A 27,056-nucleotide genomic window follows, 5' to 3' on the forward strand; every position below is an offset into this window, starting at 1 on the left:
CTGAATCATATTACTCATCATTACTTCAGCATAAACGCAACTGTAGTCAAAACCAATTTTCTTTTAATACTAGTTCCTGATGTCTTCCTTATATTATTTAATTAGCTCAGTGACTTTTTCTTCTTTATTCTGCAGTAACAGGAAGTAGAATAATAGTAAACACCTACTGCATTCTGTGGATTATTAACACTTTTTATCCTACCAGACATGGTGGGGGGTGTTGACCCTGTAACTGTGAAACGCTGAAGTTCATTGTGTCTAGACAAAGATAGATAAACGTGAGTGCTGCCAGCTGTAAAGCACACAAAATAAAATAGCTCTAAAGATTTTTCCCTTTCAGGAGAGGTGTAAGTAACTACAAATGTTTCTCTCCAATTATAGGAACACTTAGGACTTCTTCTTTCTCTGATTTCCACACCAGACAGGGGGTTTTAAACGGCACTGCACAAAAATGTTTTTACATACACTCACTTAGCAACACCTTTTGTGGATCCTATTTTCAGAAGCGGTGTCTGCTTACAGTACTCGCAGATGTATCTGGGTATGGCACGCTCAGTTCAGCTAGCCTCCAGACAAATATTCATTCATTTGTAAAGGTCAGGAATGCATTTGTAAAAGGCTGCTGAAAATTGGTAGAGGTTCTTCTTCAGCTCAATATTCAAGGAGTGCAAAAATCACAGTGAAGAACAAAATAAAACAAACCACGAGATTTTTCTTTAGTTTTCTTTCTGTTCTTCCAAGAATCTGGCCCTTTACGCAGTGACAGCCCAACAGAGCGACCTGTACCGAGACCTTAATACCGGTTTTGTGCCACAGAATAGTAGATTCCCCCGCTCTTCTTGTACAAGTCTACTGGTGCTGATTTTGTGTGTCTCACAAACCTCCTTCTGCTGCCAAAGTACAGTATGTGGAATAACAAAAACGCACATACGTGAGTAAACCCCCCACACTTGGAAGCCTGTAATTCTGCAAAAGAACTTCTCCAAGCCTTTTTCTAAGATGCAGTTTTGTCATTTGGTAAGACATGAGGCCAATATGATCTTATCTCATAATATCCTTCAAATATTCACCTGTGTTCCTTGTCTCCACTGAGGACAAGGGATGCGCAGCAATTTACAGAGGGTCTAAGTGCTGCCAGTTGCCTAAGCTTCTGCTAAGGTTGCAAGTCTCTGGATGCACATCTCATACATATCCTTCTACCAAAATTTCAGAATGAGCAACTGAACCAAAGAGGGTTTTAGCCACTTAAAGGCAAAGCTAGATTAATATTTTATCATTATTTTACTCTTTTTTTAATGGCACAAGTTGCTAAGTGTCAGGATTTTCCTTCACTGAATGAAATGTGAGACCCAGGTTATTACACCCTGTGTTTGTAAGTAAAGGCACAAGCCTGAATTTAGTTGACCTTGATTTTTGCCTAATTATTTTTACAAAGCGTGCTAAGCAAGTATGCTTCTGGGGTTTTATTTTACTGAAGGGTAGGGAATATGTTCAGTAAAACACAGCAATACTCCTAGTTTTGCTATCAGCAAAGATGCTTAAAGTTAATTGGCATAGAAGTAACTGATCAGTTAAAGCTACAAAAATTTTTCAGAAATAAACTACTAGTAGTTTTCAGGTTGTTAGTAGTTTAAGATGGCTGTCAACTTGTGCTTCTTTTCCTAACTAAATATAGCCTCAGTTAAAAAGAGCGCTGTTCTGAGGAGTTCTGCTGTTGATTTCACAGTTGTCTCACAGTTGTGCCCAAGTTGCTGAAAATGGCTGAAATTTGGAAGATGAACATCTAACAGAGCCTGATGTCAGAAGGTCCCAAGATGACAACTCCATTCTGGCCTTCAGTTGCAGAGATAAGATGGCCATAAATTCAATTTTGTATAAACCAATCTTGATTTTAAAATTGCTAGTGATAGGAATCTAAAGGGGCCCTTATAATTTTTTCTCCTACCCTGGGTACTTGCAGATTGTGGCCAAAAAATAATTTCAAAATATTAAACCTCCGCTGTGATACTGTTTCACTGAGTTACATTTTCACAGTCCCTGGTTTTGTGGCTTTTTCCTGAGCCCAGTTTGTCCACGTACTTCCTGAATTTTAGAGGGCAGCATTTAGAAGGATGGGGATGGGGGCTGGTTGTTTATTTGCTGGAGTCAATACTTCCAAAGTCTCCTATCTTGAAAATATGGTTTATATTGCTTATATCATAAATGCTTTTCCCATCCTAAAAGGAGGCAGGCTTTATTAACTCTCATTATTACATTTTGAAAGGCTATTCCAGAAACTTCCTCAACCTCCCATTTTAAACTCTAACTTCCAGACCAGATTATTAATAAATTTAGTATTTAATATTAAATAAATGTAATGGTCAGTCTATACCTGTTGGGGAATCTTTTTGCTAGTCTTGTTTTCTGTCTCTTATAGCCATACTCTCTCATTGATCGTTATCTCCTCCGTGTGCCTTGATGCATTTGAAGACAGCAATCCTAATCTTTTGGTGTTTAATCCTTTATATGGTGTTTGTTTGGCATTTAAAGCCTTTATTTTGCTCACTTAAATAAGCAAACCCTTTTTCTGCTCTTTCCCACCCAGGGCCCCAGGGATACAGAACCCTGCTATTTCTTGCTTACTCTCCCTTTGCCACGATGAAGCTTGCTCTCCCTCCAGCATCGCCGAACAGTTTCAACAGAGGACAGAGCGCGGTTCAACTAGACTTTCTCATAGCATCTCCCTGACCAGAACTGCTCTATGAAATGCAAGTGGCAGTTTCACTGCGGGTGTTGCAAAATTAAAACAAAAATAATAATCACCTCACGTGGTCTTGTGAAAAAAGTTGTGAGTAGCTGCTATCAGAGAAGACTCCTGAGTTCCTGAAGCAGAGCAAAAGAACCTACGTTTCCCTGTTTCAGTAATTACTCAAAGTAATTTAATCTAGTAGTTACTTCTAATTTACGTTAAGTGAAAACTAAACTTAGAACAGACCCTTCCTCCCCTGTCTGGCTGCGTGCTGCAAACCATTATGGCCCACAACCTCATAATAATCCTCTTCCACCGCAGTTTTCACCTAGGTATAGCAATCTGCCTCAATATTCATCTATAAATGACCCTGTCACTTTAACTGCTATCATGCGCACACTTCCAGAAAAACAAATTTTTTATCAGGGAAATTTGGATGCAGATTGCATTGGCTCAAGCCAGTTCTCATTATCATTATTGACCAGAACTGTCCTGCAAAGGTGGACGCCCAGATACCTCACGCTGTTCTGAGGTAATTTTTTTTTACTCTGGAGGACGGCAGCTCATGCACAGTTTGGGTTTGCTTTTTTTTTTTAAAGAAAACCCTGAATGCCTCTTTTTAGCGGTTGACATGGAGAGCCTGTGTCTTGGAAGCTAAATATTCATTCAGGCTCAGGCTATACAATCTTGGGGCAATAGAAGTTTTTGGTGTAGAACTTTTGTAGCACAACTGCTTCCTTCATATTATCAGGTTTCACACTTTATCCCGGAAAGTCCGGGGTGCGCTCTACCAATAGGAGAGGGGGCACCTACCATTTCGCAAGAAGGGCTCTTACCTATGCGTGGCCTAGGCACCCCTAAGAGTAAATTGTGGGTCACTTCTGAAGATGTAAACAATATTTGTGATAAAAGGTACCCTCCAACATTCCTGTGGAATACACATTATTATGCAAGAATGAGAATATTCATGCACACAGCATGGGAAAAGAGTAGATCATGTAATTGCTTTTCTTCTAAACACTACCTCATAGCCAAAGATATGAGTTATTGACTGGAAAAAACCACGGTGTTCTCTGGATTGAGCAGAGCCTAGCGGGGTTTTTTCCCCAATTAATTTGCGTCTCATTTCCCCTCATGCTTTGCCACGGTGACTCAAGGCCCTACAGTCCACAGAGCCGATGGCTTCAGCCATGCCTTGGTCCCCAGCCCTTGCCCAGTGAACCCTCCCCGCCCACCCGCATCCCCTCCCGACTCGCTGGACGCTAGCACAGGGTGTCGTGGCCAGAGGTGTGTGGCGGGCACCGGGCAGGCGCGGGGCGAGCCAGCAGCATGCTGCCGAGCTGGGGGCTGAGCCGCCGTCCCACCTGAGCCTGCCCCGCAGCAGCCAGCCTTCCCAAAACTTCCAGGCCTGCCTACCTGAAATCCTCATCCCTCTGACAGACATGGTTAAAACTGGGGGAAAAAAAAAAAAAAGCTACGCTAGGAGATTAACATGGAGAAACTAAGAATGAAAGCATGATGGGTGAAATACCGTCGTGTACGCCTCTTCATCTGGGGCTGGCATCTAACGGGGGGATCAGCAGGAAGGACATTTGAAAGCACTCTTATTGATATTTAAAGCTATTGCAAAAAAATATATGCGTTTGGCAGAGACACGGGCCTTCCATCAAGCTCTGCATGACTAAGCTGCTGCGAGCGCTGAGCTCACGGAACTGGGCTCTGGCGGCGGTGCGAGGGGCGCCCGGCCGCACCGCCATGCCGGGCCGGGGCTCCCCGCGGCAGCACCTGGAGGGCGGGCGCGGGCTGCGCGGGCCGCCCCCCGCTCCCGCCGGGGGCCGGGCCCTGAGGAGGGGCGGGCGGGGGCGAGGCCGGCCCGGAGCGCGGCGGGGACAAAGGGAGCCGGGCGGTGCCATCTTGGCTGCGCGGGGCGCCGAGCCAGGCCGCCCGAGGCGCCTCGGGAGCGAAGGTGTCCCCTCGGGCCCGGCCTTTTGAGTCATTATTCAGTTTAAAAAAAAAAAAAAAAAACCAAACCAAACACCACCGCACTTCCCTGCAGCGCTGGCGGCGGCCGCGCGGCGCGGGCCGGACCGGCGCCTGAGGGCGGGAAGGCGCGCAGGGCCCCCCTCAGACTCCGCGCCGGCCGCTCCCACTCCCGCGGGCCGCGGCGGGGGGGGGGAAGGCGGCGGCCGGCCGCCCTTCCCGCGGGGATCGCCCCGCTCCGCCGCCCCCGCGCCCCCCGCCCCGCGGCGTGGGCAGGCCCATCGGGGGGGAGGGAGGAGGGGCGGGGCGGGGCCGGCGCCCCCCGCGGGGGGCGGGGAGCCCGCCAGCGCTCCCCCCCGTGGTGACAGTTTCTAGAAGCACGTCCCGGCGTCCCTTGCGCGCCCAACATGGAGGAGCTGACGGTGGAAGTGCGCGGCTCCAACGGGGCCTTCTACAAGGTGGCGGGGCGGGGAGGAGGCGGTGGCGGCGGGGCGGCGGTGGCGGCGGCGCGGGGGGCCCGGCCCCGGGCGGGGGGAGGCCCTGCGGCGGGACGGGGGGCGGCGGGGTGTGGGGGGCGGCGGCGGCGGGCGGGGGGGGGGACTGCGGCGGGGTTGGAGCGGGGAGGGGGTGGTGGGCCGGGCCGGGCTAGGCTGGGCTCAGCTGGGCTGGGCTCCGCTGCGCGGAGGTCGGGGTGTCGCGGCGGGGGGCGCGGGGGGCAGGTGCGCGGCGCGGGGATGTGCTCAGCCCCCGTTTTGGCAAGGGTGGGCGGGCGCGGGGGGCGTTTGTGGAAGCAGAAGGGGCTCTGGGTGCGATGGGTGAGCTGAGCCGAAATGATAATAATTTTTAAATGTTTCAAATAATTCCTCAGAGATTTCGAGTTTATTTATGTCATCAGAAGGCTTCCTTCGCCATCACCCTCCCCGGAATGTCAGGATGTTGCAGGATCAATGCAAAATACCCTCAGCTGCCGCCCGTCAGTCATTTTCCCCTAAGCCTGGCTTCAGATGTTTAAGAATCCCAGCTCTTTTTATGGCAAGAGCCTTCTGTCTTCCTTTCCAGGAGGGCTGATCCCAGCCAGTATTGTGAGCACGCAGCGTAGCTGCGCTCTGGGAGCGTTTAATCTCGGGACTCTCTGTAGCTATTGTGCCTGACCGCATACGCGGTCTGCTCTTGCACATGCGGCGTTACACGGGGCGGGGGTCCTTCCCCCCCGCCCGAATTTCCTGTGTGCAGCTGTGCATCTGGCTTGGGAGTCATGTGGTAATTGTACAGTATGTAAAGGCAGTTCGTGTTTAAAGGATTGTAACCAGCTGACTTCAGGAGTTCGTTTTTTTAACTGCTTGTCTATTAAAAGAGACAAATAGGAGATACTCTTATGAGGAAAGAATGTAGTGGGGTAAGCTCTATCCCCTTGCTAAGTAAGCCTCTTAAATTTTTACCCAGATCTGTAGATAATAAATATCATCAATCAGATACATTTTAGTTGGACTTAAAATACCACACAGAAACCCACATTAGAATTGTTTGCATTTAGAACAGGATACTCCTAAATAGAATCGATTTCCCCCGCCCATTAGGAAGCCCAGAATTTGGACACACTCTTCTTAGCTTTCCATTTTCTACCTTGTGATCTTGGACGAATGTAAAAACCATGGATTAGTTGTTCTTCTGCTTAAGAGGAATGTGAGACTAATGGGAGTATTAGGAGGCATACTGAATTCTTGGACCGAAGGGGTCTGTGTACACAGAATTTATTATAATAAGCCTGTTTTAAAATCTATGACAATTACGTCGCCTTAGTCAGTGAGAATTGTCAGGCTTGGATTAGCACCAGCATGTGTTTTAGCCCTCTGAACAGTGACTAACAAAAGCAAAAGTTTTACTTAAAAATGGCATTAATGGCTTTCAGATCAACGAAATGGGGATTAAGTCCAGCGATGGCATCTTCACGGAGAATGAAGTCCGGTTAGAGCGATTGGGCCTGTAGTGACCCAAGCCCCAACTGGGGATATTCCACTGTTAAATGTGGAGGGGGAAGAAAGGCACAGACACCCACCCCCAGAAAGCAAAACTGAACAAACCAAACTGGAACACAGTTTTGTAAGATTATTCTTGTGAGCTAAATGCAGTGAAATGTGTGTGTCAGTGACTCCATTTTGTGAGCCTTGCTGTTGAGGGAGGCAGAGGTTATGCCTGCATTTTGGAGCTAAGAAATGCTACCAGTAACTTTCTGTTTAAAGTCTCTGAAGCAAAGGAGGGAGGGGTGTCAGTCTTTTTATAAAGTACCCTGTTTTGGACACCTATAACACTGATAATAGCATTTGTGAGATAGTGAGAATAGCCTCATCTTCTCTAAGCCCCATGTCACTGCATAGGAGGTGGCAAACATTTTCTAAAGAGAAAAGCAGAATTTGTATGATGGGATGAAATTAGAGGTTTGCCCCTCAGAGCAGTAGGAATTCAGATTCAGTAGGACAGCACGCCTCCCAGTAAATGAGATGAGAAGGATCCTGCTATGCCAACAGAGATAAAACCCAAAATAATTATGTATACAATTACATGACAGAATTTTTTTAATGAGTTAATATGATGTGCAATTTAGAACGTTAGTAGAACAAACGTAATGATTAAATCTGCTGGAGCGTTCTAGTGGGGGTTTTGGTAGTTATTAGAGATACGACCATGGTAAATGATACTCTGTAGGTTCTCTTGTTCCTCTAATAAGTGTTCTTCATTTTAGAAAAATCCAGTTTTAACGGGCGATGCTTCATACGTGTATTTATGTGTACACTGTGGTTGCTATAAATGACTAAGGAAAATGAGGTTCTTTACTGAAGTACATGAAAAGTCAAAATATTTTTCGTGATGCATAAACCAACAGACAGTAACTGTGGTTATCGTGGGCATCCCAAGATAACTCTTTTATGCTCTGTTTTTACAAAAAATATTATGATCTAAGTGTAACATTTTTTTTATAAATCTTCAAACTAATTTATGCTCTTTTTTTTCCCCTTTTGCTTTAAATAAGTAATATAATCTGGAGAACAGAACAGCATCTATTTTGTATTTATCCCAGGCCCTCAACCAGCATACAGCAGAGCCAATGTTTAGCCACTCCCTGCAGCTCGGAAGACTTTGCATATATCACAATATTGAGCACCCATTGTCTTTGGAGAGCAGATGGGGCTCAAAGTGGTCATGGTCTTCTGAAAAAAAGATGAGGTTTGTGTTGTGGGACAGGGAGGAGAATGGGCAGGGTTGATGAACCCTACTAGTTAAGGGTCTGCATATATTAGAGGTGTGGTGAGGACTTCCTGAGAGCAGAACAGTCAATGCTTTCTAGGTGAGGGGTAGATTGCAGGTTAGTTTTGATCTCTGGGACATTGGGATGAGACTTTTAATGTGAAATGGTCAAAAATATCTGGATTTCTTTGGGCTCCAAGTGGGTTGGAGAGAAAAAAAGCTGAATACTCCCAGCCTCATCTTGGCCTGACTGCAGTGTTTTCAGGATGATGATTCTCTGTGTCATTAAGATCGTTAAGTAATTCACAGAATCCCTGTGGGATGGTTGAGGCTGGCAGAGAGTGTGGGAGGTCAGCTGGTCCCCACCCCTGCTCAGGCAGGGCCACCTCGAGCCCCAGATGGCCTTTGAATATCTCTGAGGATGGAGGCTCCACAACCTCCCTGGGCAGCCCGTGCCCGTGCTCTGTCACCCTCACAGTACAACGTTTCCTGGTGTTCGTACAGAAACTCCCGTGTTTCAGCTTGCACCTGTGGCCTCTGGTCCCGCCGGCTGTGACGGGTGTCTGCGCAGCTCTTGGCACGAATGAGACGAAAGCTTCTGTTTTATCCAGTGTCTCCCTCAGCCGGCGTACGCTCACTTGTGTGCAGAGTAGAGCCCCGGTTCTGCACGTTATTCATGAGTTCAGGTGTCAGCTTACACGAAATAGGTTGGGCCTTACGATACAGTGAGACCAAGGTACAGGAATTGAATGCCAGATAACTTCCTCCACCTGAATCCGTCAGTGGCATCTGAATAACACTGGAAGATCCATTGCGTTCTTCATTGTAGGGACTTACCTGTGCTGAAAAACTGACTCTGGTGTGTTGCGGGCCCTTGCGCTCTTTCTGTTCTGGAGTAGTCGCTGTTTAGATTACGCATGGGCATGAAATAGATAAAAATGTGAATGAGGATGAAACTCGGCCTTTAGTTCGCAGGTTCTAACAGGGCTTCCTTCTTGGTGTGTTTGTCTTTCAAGAGGTGCAGGTGTTGTGGTAACAGGACTGAGCGAAGCGTTGGTGGCAGGAGTTGGCGTAGGCCTCAAGGTAGAGGCTAAGGCTAGCCAGAAGACTGCTAAGGGAAAAAATGATGAGAGGTACATGGAGTTTCTCCACATGTACAGTGTTGAAGCACAATGAGCAGTTCTGTGTGACAAAAAGTTTATGCATTAGTTAAAAAATGCAATGGCTTTTTAATTTTTCTTACTATTTTTAATTAGTGGCTTTGAAAACAACCCTGAGTTCCTCTGAATGGTTTTTTAGCTTGATGGTTATTAAAACAGGAAACTCATTAAGAGTATAGCTTCCACAGCTGTTTGTGCCAATTACTGCACCAGTGAATGTGGTAACTGGAATGACTTTTTTTTCCTTTAAAGATCTCACCTGTTTTATAATGATCAGCATTTATTTATTAAATCTGGCCCTAATTGGTGGGAAATTTCAGACATTTTAAAGTAGTTACTGATCTCTTGAAAGTTGTGTGGGCTGGTGCTGGAAGTGTCTGTAGTCATTATTGCTGTTGATGAGCCGTTTGCTTGACCCTCTTAGGCTGATAACAGGGAGGTGCCACAGGCAGTGGTTACTGATTGCCGATGTGTGTAATCAGTGCAGGGGGTCTCAGAAGCTTTGCCCTTTGGGAATATGCGTACGAAGAAAGCAGTGTAAGCCATGGGAGTCATTTAGTGAATAAGCCTAAACCAGGGGGTTTGGCGCTGAAGTTCTTGCGTAGCTGTCATAAGGATCCTTGGATTTACATGTGATAATTGTGAATGGAAATAAGCAATAACGTCATAGCTTAAACTGTGCTTGCTAAAATTGGTATAATACTTCAGGATTTCTTTCTCACCTGATACCTGCTTGTAATATTTGTGCTTTGTGGCAAGCTAGATCTGCTTTCTTTATCAATACCTTGTATAAGTAGGTGCAGCTAGTCACTTCTAACGAAAATAATGCTTTATGAAGTTCAGTTGTCTTTTGTCCAGTGGTTTGATTATTTGCCAGTTTCCTGTGTTTGCTTTGATTTCTTAAATTATTTATTAATTTCCACCGGGGGGTCAGCATGGGATACATCCCTTAGTAGTAATTATTTCGCATACTTGTTACGTGAAAAAGTTGTGTATGAATGTTAGTTAAAAATACTACTGGTTCTTGCTTCTGAAAGGAGTGAAAGGACTGGTAATTGGATATAAGCTTCTTGACCTTTATGCCACTGATGCAGAACAGTCCATGGCACCAGATGCCAAAGCGTTTACTGTTTGAAATTCGCGCAGCAGTGGGTAAGGTGATCTTCGTATAGGTTTTAGTGTGCAGGTATGTGTGACTCAAAAGCCAACGCAGTGGCTATCCCTGGAAAGAATGTTTGCAGCTAAACCAACAGCATCTCATTTTTAGATCAGGCTATCCTACGTGGGGGTCAGATAAATTTAAGAAAGCAGGATGAAGAGGGAACTTGGATTGCATCTGCCTGTTACGCAGGGTTAGTGACTTCGCCTGGAACTGGATTTAAAAAAAAAAAGTGTGTATATATACAGAGATGTACAGTTCACTGTAAGGGCACTTCAGTAAGTCTTGATCCGTTTATGTTATCAGCAGATCCTAATCCTAAATCCATGAGCAAAACCCAGGTAAAAGGGAAAGAGTGAGTGTGTGTTAAGAGATGAAGTCTCAGCTGTTGTGGTTTTGGTGGCAAATGATCCATTCATAGTTTGCTGTCCTTCCGTTCATACTTCACGCGGTACGGCCCCGCCTTAGATTTGCTGGCTGTCTGATCCCCAACCCAGGCAAGAGCCCTAGTGGCATTACCCCTGGTTTTACAGGTGCTTGCGTTGGCAGCTGGCTTCTGCCAAGTGAGTGGCAGAGACAGGTCTGTACCGAAGCACCCGGGGAGCCAGCACGACATTAATAGCCCGTAGTACAGTACGGTCTCCTGCCGGCCCCGCGAGCTGGGCCTCAGCAAGCAGGGCATACATGGACTGCCAGCGATCCAGCCCGCACTTGAACTGAGTGACTGACACTAATATCTGGACGATCCAAATCAGAGGTCTGGCAAGGTGAAGTCACATCAACTTTTCTTCCCTTCCTGCCCTCCGCAGTTCTGTACGTGGTGTGGAACACGCAAACGTTACGTGTAAGGTTACTTGCTGATAACAGGATTCATCACTGCGTGTTTCTGATGCCAGTGTGTTTATTGATGATGTGTGTGGTGGGCTCTTGTTAGCTCTGCCTCATCACCCCTGTTTGGAACGAGGACACATGGAATGATGTGTAAGGAACGTAGAACGTTTCAAACTTAGATATTGGCGTGTCTACCTCAGGCAATGCTGTTGAATTTAAATTTCAGTGATGGAATACCTTGTTCAGTTGAGCAAAAGTTAAAATGATGCGTCATTACTTAATTTAGTATAAAATAGTTTTGGTACAGTAGCAGACGTGACTAGTGCAAGCTTGGAGTATGAATCTATTTATAGAGGTTACCTCACTGATAAAGAACTCCTTCAAAATTCCTAGTTGAAAACCAGGATATTTGCTGTTCCGTTTCATGGTCGTCATGTTCTTGCTGAAAAAATCCTTGTGAATTTATAGGATTTAATATAAATTTTAATGTTAAAAAAAATGTGCTTTGTATTGCAAATGCTTTAATGTCAAAGGTTTTTTGTAAAACCTTTTTTAAAAAATCTCTAGGTTCTTTGAATACTTTTTCAAAAGTTACACTAAATCTCATCCTCACATGCATGAAATCTATTCCTCTGTTTTATCTTGGAGTTGTAAGTAACAGCTGATAATGCTTATAGTAAAGGTCAGGGTTGTAGGTAGGAAGGCAGCATGCAGGAATTTTTACTTTCGACAAATGTTCGCATGATGCCTTTGGCATGTTTCTTGGCAATAAGGGAATAATTTATTATAAAACTATTTAAAAACCTATATTGAATTCTGATTATTCCTAGTTGTATCACAAATGAATCATACAATCTATGATGCCTCATAGGCTGCTGTGCTTCAGTTACTGTAAATGTGATTTCTTCCCCACAGCTGTGGAGAAAATTGATAACAGTAGGAGAATTGGGGATTTTTGACTTTTATGTTACTCCTTCACTATTAGTCTTTCGTTTGTGCAGTTAGGCTCTGATCAGACTTTTTTTTTCAGGCCTCACAACGATATGATTCAGTAATAATATAATTTTATTTAATGCTTTACATATGTCCGTTTGTGCCCTGAAGCGCATATCCGATAAATGTTGTATTTGATTCCGAGTGTTTCTCATATGGAGACACTGAGGAGTTAGAGTGTGAGAGTGCCAGCTGAAAATGCTGTTCAGATAATTTCAAGCGAGTTACTGCTGCATACATGTCTGCTAGCCGTGAGTCTGCAATATATTCTTGTCTGGAAGAGCGTTGTGCGTGCTTTGAACTGAAAGACTTCCTTGTGCGAAGGAGTTCCTGAAACCCACACGGTGTTGTAAAATGTACAGACTCTTCGTCAGAATTTGTACTTTCGATTTTATTAAAAAGTGTTCAGCGTTTCTGTTCCTGCAGCTGACGTTTGTGCAGTGTCAGCTGTTAGGCTGCTGCTAGTCATATCTCCGCATTATTGTTCCACTTCAGCATTCCCATTCTTCAGCAGGATGTTAGCTTGGAAATCTGTTGTGGATATTAAACCTGTTTGTACTGTTACACGGAAAGCCAGACTTTACCTAGTAATGGACTAATTGTCTGAAATCCTCGTAATTCGATGCAGTCGGCATTCCTCTTTTCCACTACTCTGTCTAATTAATGAAACCTGCAGCTAGTCAATGGATTCAGGATTTTCTAAACTCTGCAGAGCATTGTTCTGAATGTTTTTCAGGTGGTTTATGGTACCTGATTTTGAATCTCTCTTGATTCTGAAGTTCTGCTTTTTAACAAAGGAAAGATAACTAAATTCAGATCTGCAGACTAAATTCTTAGCTACTGTAGGCTGACCTTAGAAATTAAGTATCATGTATTTTTCTCCCCATGTTGAGTACTGTGAGAGCATGTAATAACGTACATAAAAGTTTGGCTATGAAATAAAGCAGCATGATGAAGCAAAGACTAATATTGAATCACAGGCTGTTGGAATGCAGATAAACGGCTGCCCATAGTGGGGAGTTGCATCTCTTTCTGTAAATACTGCTTTCTGTTGGTGAGTTGTTGTTGGGCAGAACGTGGGACTGCGTGAGCTCGGTGTGCAGTGCTGGGACTTGGGGTGTTTCGTCCCTGGATAGAAGTTGAATGAATTGTAGTAGAACAATTCTTGTTTTCTGCACTTCATGCCGTGTTATTCCATCCCCATGTTGGGGCATGTTCAAAGGGGACATTGGTTGCATCAGCTTAGTAGAAGTTCTACTTTACCTCTGTTAGTAGCTAATGCATAGTTCAGGCGGCTTTTTGCATCTTTAAACAGACACAACTTCAGTATTCCTGTCCAGTCTACCTGTCCAGAAACTTTCTTGACACTGGAAGTCCCTGATTACAGGTGTATTTCATTGCCGACTGTTTCAGTTGCTTACCCTTCAAAGAGCGAGATTTGCCTTCCTTCCCTTGCAGTGGCCAGACGGCCTTTGAAAGGGTTTATTTTATGTTAGGAGCGCACTGGGGGTTCTGCGAGGTGATTTCTGGTGACCTGCTTTGTTCAGGATTACCAGTGTGCTTTCTGCTGGAATCAGCCTTCCATGTTGCTGGCAGATGGTTGTGAGTGAAGCTCGGGGAGCAGAAAGGCAGGTTTTGAGCAAATGCCTTCGCAGCGTTGCCCAAGTACGAGCTCAGGTAAAAGGAGATTTGTTGATATAGGCCCGTTGCAACCAGCTCTCCGTGTGGGCTCCTTCACTGTCTGTTGTTACACTGAGGGATCTCCTGTGTCAAAATTTATCTTTCCTTGAGCTGACACATAATACCTCTGTGGGCTAGTTGCTCCTTGCACAGTTGATACGCTCCTCGTCCTCAGTTGGCAGTTTCTTGAGTGGCTGTAACTCATTCAGCAGATTTCCTGGAACTGCTCTTAACGTAGCTATGCGTCTCTCTTACTCCTTTAAAACTGCAGGTTCCTCCTTGACGTCCTGTGCTTGGGCAGATACCAGGCTATAGCAAAAGCAGTAGTTTGAAAGATCTTGTTCCTTTATCTGATTTTTTTTGCAACATGCCTGCCTTCCTTAACCAAGAGGTGTAGGAACTTAATTTCTGCATGGATACTTGAGTACAGCTGTATCTAGCAGGTTATTCTTTGTCTTCAGGTTTTTGACATAATTAGCGCTGCCGAAAGGAGCCCCCTTTGTTTTTCAAAAGAGAGAAAGGGAAGTGGGATTTCCCCATAGTTGTTCCTGAGATCATAATAATGTGACACAAAAAAAGCCATGAAATACTGTATTCTTTCCTTGTTCTCCTGTGAGGTCCTACAGGTATTTGGCTTCACACAGTCCTCAGTTTGGTACTTGAAAGATGACACCATAAGCAGCTCTATGGCAGCCTGTATTGCCAAATTTTATCCAAACTGGCTGCCATGTAGTTCTGAAGGACAGGTGTTTGGGATTCAGTTCTGTGTTGCGACCACCTATAAAGCAAATAGCACTCTGCACAGGTCTTTGGCATCGATTGCGAGTTGTACTAATTGCCCTGGGACTGGATCTCTCACTTTGTTCCTGTAAAACAGTTATGCACACCTGTAGATAAAATAATAAACTCTGGTAGTGAGTTTTCAGTGGTCGGATTTGAGCATTCGTTGGAAATGGTCGATGCGCGATGTATTTCTTGGAATAGCCAACTAGGAATATCAGCAGCCTCGTGCAAACAGTGGCATCGTGTCTTGCACCTTTGCTCAGCTGGAACCACAGTATTAGTGGTGGTCTGCTGTTCGGCTTAGTTTCCAGCTGTATTGAAATTGCTGCCTTGTTTTGATTTCACATGCATACTTATAATAAAAATGTTTTTGTTTTAGGGATTTATCAAAGATGTTCATGAGGACTCGCTCACTGTTGTATTTGAAAACAAGTAAGTATTTAAAAAAATAATCTTTTGAGTATTAGGTTGTTATTTTGGTTTTGTGGTTTTGGTGTTGTGCTTTTGTTTGGTTGTTTTGACGTTAAGAGGAAGTAGATTTCATTAGCAAGGTACAGTTCTAGAAGTACAGGCTCACTGTTCTGTTCACAGCCTCCATCAACTACTTTCTGGCCCTGCTGCATCAGAATTCAACTCCTTAGTTACATAGCCCTTTACATTTTCTTGATATCTTTAGTGATGACCATAGATGTGATGGCCAAATTTAATTAAAATAGTAATCAGTGGCAGAGGCCTGCTACTCTTACACTAAAGCAGAAGATCAAAAATACCAAAATACTTCTATTAAATGAACAATTCTCTCTGTGTCTAATCCGAGGAATGCTGATTGGTGTTCTCAACAGAGGGAAATAGACAGAAGCATCCTGATGGTGATTGATATTGTTTTTTCTTCTTAACTATTAAGAAAATAAATATATGTATCCAGTCTGAAGACCCAATCTTTTTTAGTGGAAAAGAGTGCAAATCTGTAAGCAAATCTGGAGAAAGAATTATCCATGAGGCCCCTTCACTTTATATATAAACACAGCAGTGCTATTAGGGACTTGTAGTGGCAAGTCAAAGATAATCCATGGGATAGTAAAGTACAAATGAATATCTGTTGTTCAGCGTTCAGACTGATAACACCATGGATTACCTGGGAGATTCCGGGGCTAATTTAAGATATTCCAGGAGCTACATCTTCTTTCCTGTTTCCCTTCCAGTTGCTAGGTGGAGATCCTAAAACTGTGTCAGCTTTTGATGTGAAAATTGTTATTAAACTCTGCCAGCACCTACCTGTAGATTAGTCTTTGAGGCTTTCTTTGAGAAAGATGGCTGAGTAATAAGGGTTGTATTAGGGAGCGTGTGTTTATAAACAGTATTTTATAATCCTGAATATGTAATCTTAGGGGGTGTGTGCATACATATATACACACGTGTATAAAAATAACTCTGGGGGGGTGGGGGGAGGAGGTAATCCTAGGGTTTACCCTGCAAAGTCCAGTCTTTGTTTCTTTCTAACCTGTATTTTCTAGCCCTTCTTTTATGAAAAATAGTTGGAAGATGAGGTGGCAACCGTCATTGGTACTAACGCTTACTGAAGTGGTTAAGGAAGTTGTACTATCTCCTAGGGTTTCATAGCCCCACCCCAAAACCCAACAAACAGGAAAGAACCAAATTGGGTCCTTCAGCCTATCCATGGTCCGAGGAGATGTGACACATCTTCGGTTTCATATTCAACATGCATATTACTTTCCTCTAAGGTAGGAGGCTCTTTGCCTCTGAAGCATACACTTTCACGTCAGAAACGAAGTAAGCTAAAGGAAGAGCCTGTGGGTCACAGCAGGGGTCTGATTGTTGGCAAACGTGTTTCTAGTGTCACAGAATCATTAAGGTTGGAGAAGACCTTTTAAGATCACCAAGTCCAACCAAACAAAGGAACCAAACTAGTGTTTAGTATCTGTGTGCTTACAGAAGGTCTGGCAGCAGCAGCCATGTTCCAAAAAGGATGGAGTGTTGACCAAAAAAAAAGGTCTTAACAGGAAATGTGTATACAGTTCTAATCAAATTATTGCGATGTAAATATGATAAGTTATTACCCTTTTTACTGAGTTATGTTCATAAGGACTTTAGTAGAACTGGAGTTTTCAAGGGTCGTGTCTGTTAGTGCTGATCACGATCGCAACAGAAGGATGCATTCCAAAGTAAGCGCGTCTGCTCTGCTGAAGGCAGTCTGAATTGTCAGTTTGCATTTTCTGCTGTTGGTCACCAGTCTTCATCTGCAGCTGTTGTAAGGTTCCCAAAGCTGGTGTACCAGCACAGACTGCTAATGATGGTTTTGTGGCCATAGCAATAATTAATCTCCGGGCAGATATCCTTGATTCTTTTAAGAAACCTTTTTTTGGAGGTGAGGAGGCAGAGAACGAACACAGAATCTTCAGGAACTGGAAACTTCTATTAGTCTGTAAGACAGAAAATGGGAAATTGGTGCAATTCCATATAGGCCTGTTGGAGTTTGAAGCAACGATATTGAAAGAAAGACTTCGTTGTAAGAAGCAAGCACCTCCCTCTTCTGTAATTTGTGGCAGGTATTTGGGGTAATCCCTCTGACTATTAGGTGTCAGTTCGGTCAGATGCTCTTAATAGATAATTTGTAGCCAGTCACAAGTCACTTCTTAAAACACCTTGCTTTGCATATCGTCAGTGAGATGCTCCGGTTTTGGACTTTTTGCCATTAAAACTTTGACTCCTTATTCTGAGAACTGAGCCTCCTGTGCACTTTTCCATGGTTTTATTAAGAAAATACCAAAACAGCTTGCAGTTTATAGGGTAAGTCATTATTGGCCCATCTGCTTCTAGTGGATGGAGTTCCTCTAGACCATCAGAGGTGGAACCAAAATTAGCCTACTGCAACTTCAGACGGCTCTTACTGAAGGTACAAGGTCTCTTCAATTATAACATCCCAGTATGGGCAGTTTATAACTTTCTGTAAGTTCCCGCTTGCTAGATTCTTTAACTACAAGGCACAGCTGAAATTCTCAAGAGGACTTTAAGCAGCTTCTTTGAGTCTGCAACGTTTTTGATCCTGTTGTTCAGTTACACTTATTACGCTCACACTGTTCCTAAACTGAAATTTTATATACCCTATAATTTAGGAAATGCATTTTGTCCTCGAGTCTTACTATTTGCCTTTGCACCTGTGAGAGTAATAACTTCACGGAGGCAGGGAAGGAAAAACCCAAACCCTGAATTTAGTGACCGTTATAGTTGCAACAAGGGCAATTGAACTGCAAGTGATGCTTGCCAGCCCCCTTCACCATTTCTCAGATATAAAATGTGATTTAAATCTGTAATAATGGCTAGAGCAGAACTGTATGGAGACCTAACATCTTTAGTAAGTGAGGTGCTTGAGCGTAAGCTGTCTTTTCAGGGAAAACATATAAATGTGTCCATCTTGGAGAAAGTTGCAGAAGTGCCCTTTGCTCTTAATGCTGAGACTTGTTCCACTGACTTAGGCTGCTCTGTCTGCAGGTATTAGAAGTAAGCAAAACAAATTGCTTGCCGTAATCCTCGCAAGTTGGTTCTGGACCCTGTCTGTTCCTGATGTGAGCTTTAAGATGGGCATAAATGCTGGGCTTTGGAATGCTTTGACAGATATTGCCCAAGTGCCCCAGATATTCTAAGCTAATAAGTTTTTAGGGAGTGTTTTTTTTCCCCTGGTTTTATTTCAACCTCTGTAGAGTCTTCAGTTGGGTTTCTCACTAAAACGAGTGGAGAACAGCTGATGGCATTCTGTGACATGCACAGAGTAGAAGGAAGAGGGATTTCAGGAGGACACAGAGGATGTGAATTGCTCCGGTAGTCTTTGTAAAATGCACCTAAAATAGGCACTTCTACAACTAAAATGCTTTGTAGAGCCAGCTACAGCAAAATGAATAGCCTTTCCCTACAAGAAGGTAAAATTTTCATTTTATATGCCTAGTAATAATAGGTTTTGATAAGCAGATATAAAGGTACGTTTTGAACTGGATCTGTTTGCCAGATGCTTACTGGGGTGCGTTAATAAGTTTATAGGTAGAAATGCAAAGTTTTGTTAATGATCAGAGTCAGGATTTCCTGGAGAACTCAAACATTGACGGCAAGCAGTTGAAATGTTAAATATGGGGTGAAGAAGTAGATGAACCCCATGGTGGGCTGCAGGGAGAAGCTTACATCTGTATAAAGGCTCTATGACTTGAACTGTAGAATTGTAAGTACATCATCTAATAATCTCTTCACCGAGGTTTTATGAACACTGCTTAGTGAACCCCGTCAAGTTAAATTTTTCAGTTAATATAAAATTTTTTTTGTCATAAAATATCTTCCCAGATACTAGTTTTGTCTTGACAGAGTTTTGTTCCTTTGCTTATAAGGTTTGCTTTCTAGCAGTGAAGAAACAGACTTGATTATGTGGAAGGAGTGAGTTTTAGCTAAACTCAGTCCTAAAAATAAAGCTAAGAAGGCAACAGAAAAATTCTAGAAATAATGTGTAATGTCCCTTCAACTTCCAGTTGGCAACCAGAGCGCCAGGTGCCCTTTAATGAAGTCAGATTACCGCCACCCCCCGATATCAAGAAAGAAATTGGTGAAGGAGATGAAGTGGAGGTGAGTTTATCCCAATGAACTGTCCTGATACAGAACCTATGTGTCCGTTTGAGGCGGCGATGACTGTAAGTGAAGGTCTAAAACGAAGCGTGTCTCTAGCAATGGATTTATTAGGCTTTGAGTGAAACTGACATTTCAGTATTTTCACAGACCTACCATTGGAACTTTCTCAAAATCTAAAACTTCAGGTAGCTGAGAATGTTTCAGAATTAAAAAGAAAACTGGGTAATTTTTATTTTTTATCTGGAATGTAACTGTTGGAAATATTTTGATGTGAAGACATAATAAAGCTCTTCCAATAACAAGAGTTTTAACCCAGATGAAATATCTGATACAATCTGGTAGGAAATTGGGTGAATTATACTGTTTTACAGAGAAACAGTATTAATTAGAAATGATGTATTAAACTGGGAAATTAAAAGGTGCATGTTCTGTTCCCAGCTTATTGCAGTATCTTCAGTAATTTAGTAATTAGTTTAACTTCTGCTTTTTTACTTGTCCTTAAAATCAAAGTTACAAGTTTCTTTAGGATACCTGTATAGTTTTGGGCTAGTAATCTAAGAAACAATGTAGTATAGGTGCTGAGTTTTTCTGTTATTTTATTTGAAATACGTTGTCTGTGTCGCCTTTGTTAGAGGTTAAATGTAAAGGATTATTTTCTGCCTCTTCGCTGTTGCAAAATTTCTTGTTTAGTCTGCTGGCAAATGACTTTGGCCTGTCAGCAATGTAGGAGGGGTAAACGAAACTTAGAGAAGATAAAGAAAATGAGTTTCAGAAGTCTTCTGTGTCTGGTCTTGCATTAACTTGGTAGCATTTGTTAAATACAGAATATGTAGTCATAGGATGACTTGGTTTATTTCAGTAGTCCTGGGTATATCAAGCCGAGAACAGAATTAAAAACCTTAATTGTGGAGTTACTTCTATGTGTGAGCTTTCAGCCTGAAGATGAAGTTTGAATGTAGTGAGGAGCTGCCCCTGAATAAGTGTTGAGCCAAGGTCTTATCTTCCTTTAGAAATGTCTGTTGAATTGTCAGCGATGTACGCACAGGAAATCCGTTCAGTCCTTGTAGTGCAAAATAAAAAAATTGTGCAGGAAGCACATGCTTGGATAATTTATACAAAAACTACTTTTTTGTAGAATACTGTTCCATTTTAATGAAAATTAGAAAAGGTGGGGTGTTCTCTCTTAGTTACACGTGCAGGCAGTGAATTAGGTCTGTACCTGCTTTCAATATTTCTTCCTACTTTCATTTTCAGGTTTATTCTAGAGCAAATGACCAAGAACCTTGTGGCTGGTGGCTGGCAAAAGTTCGAATGATGAAAGGAGAGGTAAATTATTTTAAAACCTATTGATTTCATGCTGTTATGTTAAATACAGTAAATATGAAAGGTCTTTGTGATGGAAAAAACTATTAAGTACTACAAATACAAAACCGTGATTAAACAGAATTACAAGTTGAGATCACTTTGGAGTGATCCCTGCTGCATTATGCAGCTGAGGGATGTGTGTTTATAGCTGAACAAGTCACTTCCATTATTAGTAGTTTAATTGCTTGGAGGGCTCTCTGCATGCGTAGGAACAGGACTTCTAACAAACCTACTTTGTGAATTGAATCGGTGCTAGAAACTGCTTCACCTGTGGTTAAAGTCTGCTTAAACTCCATAACCTAAGCATGCTATAGCTATCGATCTGTGTTGCTGTGGGTGCTTTTGTGTGTGTGTTTCTGCTGAGTGCAGTGGACAGACACTGGTAGGGTTTTTTTTTTACTTATCTCAGGTTTATGTTTTATTGTTGACTTAGAGTTGCAGCTGCGAGCTAACTTGTAGGCTGAGACACTTAAGTGTATAGAGCTATGGCAGTGTGTGATAGAGGCTCAGAAAGCTTTGTTTTGTGACATGACAGCAAGAGAATTTAACTTCATAATAGGAAGGGTCTTGTGTTTTGATGCTTCTATTCTATTAGATTCCCAAAACCAAGGAAACAGGGCTGAGGGAAAAAAATTGTCCGATTTCTGGTATTGTTTACAAACTATCAACAAATCGTAACTGCTGTTGACCTCTGTAAGGGCAAGGTGGGGGAGAACAGTTATCAAAGGCAGATGCTGTGTCTTGATCCTTGTGGATGAACGGCTCGTTAAGAAAACAAGAGAAAAAGAGACAAACTGATTTTCATGATAGTTTCTCATTTGGGGCTAATCTGTATCTCTTATGTCACAGAAATTCAGAAATTTACTGTCAGTGACCTTGCTATGCTAGTTATTTAAAAAAATCATTAAAGAAAATTTTTAAATTCAGAATTTAAATCCAGTTTGATTTAACTCTTAATTTTCTAGTATTTTTGACAGGGAAAAACATGATTTTTCACCCTCAGATGGCTGGTGTCTTTATATATCATTGTCAAATTACTTATTTTATGGAATTGTCCAGTCCATCCGTGTCCCCCCACCCCCCCCCCACCCCCCCCCAAAAAAACCCACCCTCATGGTCCAATTTTGGCTTCTTTATAGTCTTCAACATGGTTCCATATTCAGTTTTTTTCTTCAGGGTAAATGTGAAATTTCCAAACAACCTACGTCTCTAATGATAGTTAGCTTTGTTACTGTTTTGATAACCAGAATTATCTTTAACTTCTATAGGAGTTAATTTTTTGAAGCATATAGCGGTAGTTCTCTTAAATTTAGTAGTCTATTATTTATTTTTCATGATTATTAAAGTTGTTTTGTGATATGTTTCAAAGCAGCTTTACGTGATTAGGATGGTACATAAGCTAAACTTAAAACTTGAAATGGCAAAATACCATGTGGAAAAGTACCTCATGACATTAGAGATTTATTTTTTTCCTGAAACTTGAGTAAATTTTGTCTGTTGACAAAAACAGATACCAGTTTTGAGGGAGGAAGAGGCGAAAGTACTGCTGCACTCCTAAATTGCATACAGGTGGAAGGGAGGATGGCAGAAGGCTGCATCCCTGAGACAAAGCCAGGATACTGTGCACACAAGCTTCTCTATGCTTGCATGTGTTGGGTGGGCGTGTAGGAGTAGATTATTGGAAGCTGTTAAATCTTCTTAGTTCTCTTGCCTTCCTAAATGTGGGGTAGTGTCTATCAAAAATATTGATTTTTATTTTTTTTTTTAAATTTTCCTTTTGATCCTACATGATTCACAGGTAGTTTGCCCATTGAATGAGTGGATTTGCCTTTTTTCTTTTTTTTCTTTTAAACTGTTGCAGTGCAGATATTTCTGTGAAGAATGAGTTGTTTGCTTTTCTGTTGGGTATTTCTTAGAATCAGAGCTCCAGTAAACATTTTGAATTTTGGAATTTGAACTAGACTAAAGCAGGTATTGAAGGGGGATGGGCATGAAAAAAATCAATCCAAGATGCTTTTGTGGGGGACTGAAATTAGGCTGTTTTAGTGCCCTGACTTCACTGAGGTATCAGATGGGTGCTGAAATATGTCCAGATTAGGTTTTTTAGAATTTGTAGCATTATATCAACTCCGGTTTATATTTAGTCTATATATTCCTATTTTGTACTCTCTGGTGATGTTGGTAATGTTCTTACTGAAGTTACCATTTAAAAAACAAATTCTTCCATAGTTTTACGTCATTGAATATGCTGCTTGTGATGCCACTTACAATGAAATTGTCACTTACGAACGACTCCGACCTGTGAATCAAAATAAAACCGTCAAGAAGAACACCTTTTTCAAGTGCACAGTGGATGTTCCTGAGGATCTGAGAGATGCGTGAGTAGCTCTGTACACTTTAATAAGGCATTTTCTGACTTTGAGGGGGTGGAGCCCCACTTGGCTTGTATGTTGGAGGCCAGCGTAGAGGTCCATGAAGAACCTTAAGGGTGGCTATGGCTGCAGTAGCTGGTTTAGAAACTACGGACTGGGATCCCTGCTGAGCTTCTGGGGTGGGGACTAAAAGTGAGTTCTGAGATGGGAGCTTCAGGTCTTGCCGTAGCCCTGTACAGGTGATGCACTCGCAGTGGCCTCTGGTACCGAGACTTGTCAGATAACCGTGACGACAAACAGTCCACAGAGAAATGAGCTCTGGAGCCATGTTAAGCAGAACGGGAGTTTTCCAGTTTCGTAGCAGTCTTTGCCATAAACTGCTCTGAAATGTTCTTGGTTCTCATCATGATATTACATGTTCTGTTTTGATGCAGCTTGTTGAAATAACAACCATTCTCTCTCCTTAGGTGTGCTAATGAAAATGCACATAAAGATTTCAAGAAAGCTGTGGGAGCATGTCGAATTTTTTATCATGCTGAAACTGCTCAGCTAATAATACTGGTAAGTTATTTTTATAAATGTTGCATGAATTTTTGGTATATTATTTGTGGGAAGCATATAGCCGGCTGTATATTGGTATGGAAAATGGTTTAACTTGTCAAGCTATGTAAATAGAGAGAGAGTTAATGTAAGTAGATGTGTTTAAATTTAGTCTTTGGGGATAGGCCTTTTGGAGGGACTACAGGTACTACACTGCATACAGCCTAAATTTAGGAACAGCTTTCAGTCTCATCGTTCTTACGGTTTTTGTCATCCACAACTGAGTGCCGCTTTACTGATCCGTGCAGATGGCTCAAAGCTAACTCTAGCTTACTCTGCTCTGGAGCAGATCTCGCCCTGCGCTGTGCCCGCGGTGCACTTTGACCTACAGCTGGGCTTCCGCGTGAAGAACTGCCCCGGTGCAGCATAGCCGTTAAGGAATTAGTCACTTAAAATCTTCTGTGACAGTTTTCTCTTACTGCATAGACATTTCCCAGCATTAGGCTCTGTTTGCTTAATATTATCCACTTGAACCTCGCTCTCCAGAACTGTTTGCCTCGCTTATTTCCTTAGCTCTGCCATTCAGACAAGTGAGTGACAGGCATGTATATGGTAGAATGGTATTGGCTTGTCTGGGGAGCGTCAAGGGGAAAGAGTTGCTGTGTATATCCAGCAGCAAAGTCTTCAGTGTAAAATATGCTGTGAGTGAGAACAGAAAATTGTTGGTTTGCAGAGGTGGTGCTGAATTTCTCGTGCTTTGTTTTGAGGAGGAATAATGTCCATGTAAGTACTGGAAATTTGGGTCATGGCTATGATGTAGTTTAAATAGGATCCTGATTTATCCTTTAAATGTGGTTTTGCTTAAGAAAATGAAACTTCATGTTCTTTCTCTTTGTAGTCTGCCAGCGAAGCAACAGTGAAGAGAGTGAATATACTGAGTGACATGCATTTGCGCAGCATTCGTACCAAACTTATGCTTATGTCAAGAAACGAAGAAGCTACAAAGCACTTAGAAGTATGCCATGGCTTGTAATTCTCGTTGCTCGGAACCGAGCACATAACTGTGTTACACTGAGTGTATGTGAGTGAGTCTTACTTTGTTTTCCCTTCAGTGCACAAAGCAGCTTGCTGCAGCATTTCATGAGGAATTTGTAGTCAGAGAAGATTTAATGGGACTTGCTATAGGAACACATGGGAGTAACATACAACAAGCCAGAAAGGTTCCAGGAGTTACTGCCATTGAACTTGAGGAGGATACTGGTACTTTCCGAATCTACGGAGAGGTAAGGGGGAAGCTTTGTAGGAATCTGATGAGCGTTTCACACGATACCTGCTTTTAGAGTGGCGAGAGCTCTATGCAGAATTAAGAACTGGAAATAGCTCAGTAGTCATCTGAGTGTCTAGATGTGTGTTCATGCCATGGCAGGTTGTACTACGTGTATTTGAAACACAAGGCTTGGTCCAGAAGATGTGTTTTGTCCTAATCACTCCATGTCCTGATGCACACATGCTGTAACTTCACTGTGTGTCTCAGTCACCCTGAGAGAAGTATCATTTACAGCTGTTTTACTTGATCACAGATTTTTTTTTTTTCCCTTCAGACTGCATATGCTCTTCCTGTTGGTTCTTCCCCTTCCCCCTTTCGAGTTCATGTGTGTTTTGCTGTGTGGTGTCTCTTCCTCTGACGCAGCCAAATGTGCTAAAGCAGATATCTGCTGCCTCTAACCCTTTTATTTTGGCAATTTAATGCTGGCTTTGGCAAAATAATGCTGGATTGCTCCAAGTTAATTCCATTTCTGTGTCTCTGATGTGCTTTAAATCTCACAAGTGCTTTGAAATGTAGCTGGTCTTCAGACCAAAACAAGGATCCGTTCAGGAGGCAGAAGAGCCAGTGACAAAGATGCCACTGTCACCAGTGCCTTGTCAGAATGTTTCTTGAGGGTTTTTATCCCATGGCACCTGTAGAGTTGGTAACACTAACACCTGAGGCTCTGGTGTTAAGACTTCTAGTTCTTGGTTGCCTACTATTTCAGGAATCTGTGGTCTTGGATTATGCTCCGTGCGTGTCAGGAGTAGAACCTGGTTGTGATCCAAGGGTCAGATGAAGTTGATATAGCTGAGGGGAGGACAAACATCTGTACGCTTTAGTATCTCTAAAGTTCTGTGTCCTTTGTGGTGTTTTGGTTTTTTCTTTTTTTCTTTTTTCTTTTTTTTAAACCTTAAAAACTTGCAGGGTGTCAGGGTGGCAACAGACCCTTCTTTGCCCTGGAACTACTAGTAACTCACATCTCTCAGCTCATGAAGAAGACGGGCAGTACAATGTCTAGCGTATTCCAGTTTAGATAAAACTTGAACGTGAATGATGTGGTGCTGAAACTTGCTGAAAGGTTATGACTGTCACCAGCCTCTTTCAGTAGTGCACAGCAATGATTATAAATACCAGATGCCCCCTAAATTAAAATGCCTTTAGATGTATCCAGCCTTGTCCTTCCTAGAAGTGATATCTGCTTCTAAAAAAGCCAGGCAACGTAAATATTCCACGTGACGAGGGTTGCAGCGTCTAGGTATACTTGTCTGCTCTTTTTGCCTTTTTTTCAGCTGAAGTTGGCAGGCAGGCAGGCCCTGATGGCTGAATGTGCAGGCAGTTTTAGGCTGTGAGATCTGTGGGAGTAGCGATCCAGAGTCCTTGGCATTGTAGTCAGGGTCGGAGGGTCTCTCTCAGCTAACATTTCGCATACAAATAAAAGTTCAGTGTTCTTCAGGGCCAGTGTCTTTGAGAGGGGGGGGAACAGGGAGGTAAACGTTAAAGAATATGGGAAAGCTCTATGATCAGAAGGAAGCTTATGGAAGGTATTAGGAAGCTAAACTGTATGGGATGCTGCTCATGCTTTTTTCCCTTGTGTGGCCAAGGGCACTTGATTCCAAGCCCCTTCCCCTCCTGCCTGAACTGCCGCTTCAGATACCTGTTGCGGAGACCACAGTACTGTGGACTTCAGAGCTTGGACAGTGAGTAGCTCTCCCTGCTTTTGAAATCCTGTGCTTCCCCAGGAGGGAGAGCCTCATCAGGAACAGAAAAGCTTCTCTTAGACCCTCATTACTGGCAAAATTGAATTGCATTCAATTTTTGTGCAATTCTTAACCCTTCAGCTTCTTCCCTCTTACACCGTTTTTTCTTAAGGTACTTAACTGTATGATAACCATTCCTTTGGGCAGGATCTTGCTAACCTATCTACCCTGGCTTTTTCAGGAGACTGTTACTTCTTGCTTTCCCTTTGGAGCTTTCATGAGCTCAGTTCCATTTAAACTAGGAGACTAATATGCCTTTTTTTTTTTTCCTTGAAAAAGACTTGCATCACAGTGGAAAAAGCATTGTTCCCTGCCATGACTTAGGAGGCCTTTGCCTTTATCTGCGTGGGATACGGCTTTTCAAATGGTTCTCAGAGGTAGTTTTGTCTTTTTTTCCATTAGGGAAAGTCTAAAAGAGCTCTCAGGACTTTGGAGAGACTTCCAAAACCTTGTCTCAGAAACTGGTGTGAGTCTCTTGAGGCAGATCCACCACTTGTAATAGGAGTGCACTCCACCAGTGTGTAACCACC

The 27,056-nt window shown here is 42.8% G+C and overlaps 1 protein-coding gene across 4 annotated transcripts in view; it reads left to right on the plus strand.

Moving 5' to 3' along the window:
- Positions 1-5,017: 5,017 nt before the first annotated feature.
- FXR1 (FMR1 autosomal homolog 1) overlaps positions 5,018-27,056 on the plus strand; it is a 36,300-nt gene continuing 14,261 nt past the window's right edge. For all 4 annotated transcript variants that reach the window (XR_010373936.1, XR_010373937.1, XM_064458063.1 and 1 more), the window contains exons 1-8: positions 5,018-5,166; positions 14,937-14,989; positions 19,087-19,180; positions 20,438-20,509; positions 22,778-22,926; positions 23,388-23,481; positions 24,359-24,475; positions 24,573-24,743. Coding sequence is in view for 2 of the 4 variants with exons in the window: in XM_064458063.1 (XP_064314133.1) it covers positions 5,116-5,166; positions 14,937-14,989; positions 19,087-19,180; positions 20,438-20,509; positions 22,778-22,926; positions 23,388-23,481; positions 24,359-24,475; positions 24,573-24,743 (801 nt within the window). In the remaining 2 variants the exon portion in view is untranslated. The remainder of the gene's footprint in view (positions 5,167-14,936; positions 14,990-19,086; positions 19,181-20,437; positions 20,510-22,777; positions 22,927-23,387; positions 23,482-24,358; positions 24,476-24,572; positions 24,744-27,056) is intronic.

The sequence above is a fragment of the Phalacrocorax carbo genome, chromosome 7, assembly GCF_963921805.1.
Source record: "Phalacrocorax carbo chromosome 7, bPhaCar2.1, whole genome shotgun sequence".
Taxonomy (NCBI): Eukaryota; Metazoa; Chordata; class Aves; order Suliformes; family Phalacrocoracidae; genus Phalacrocorax; species Phalacrocorax carbo.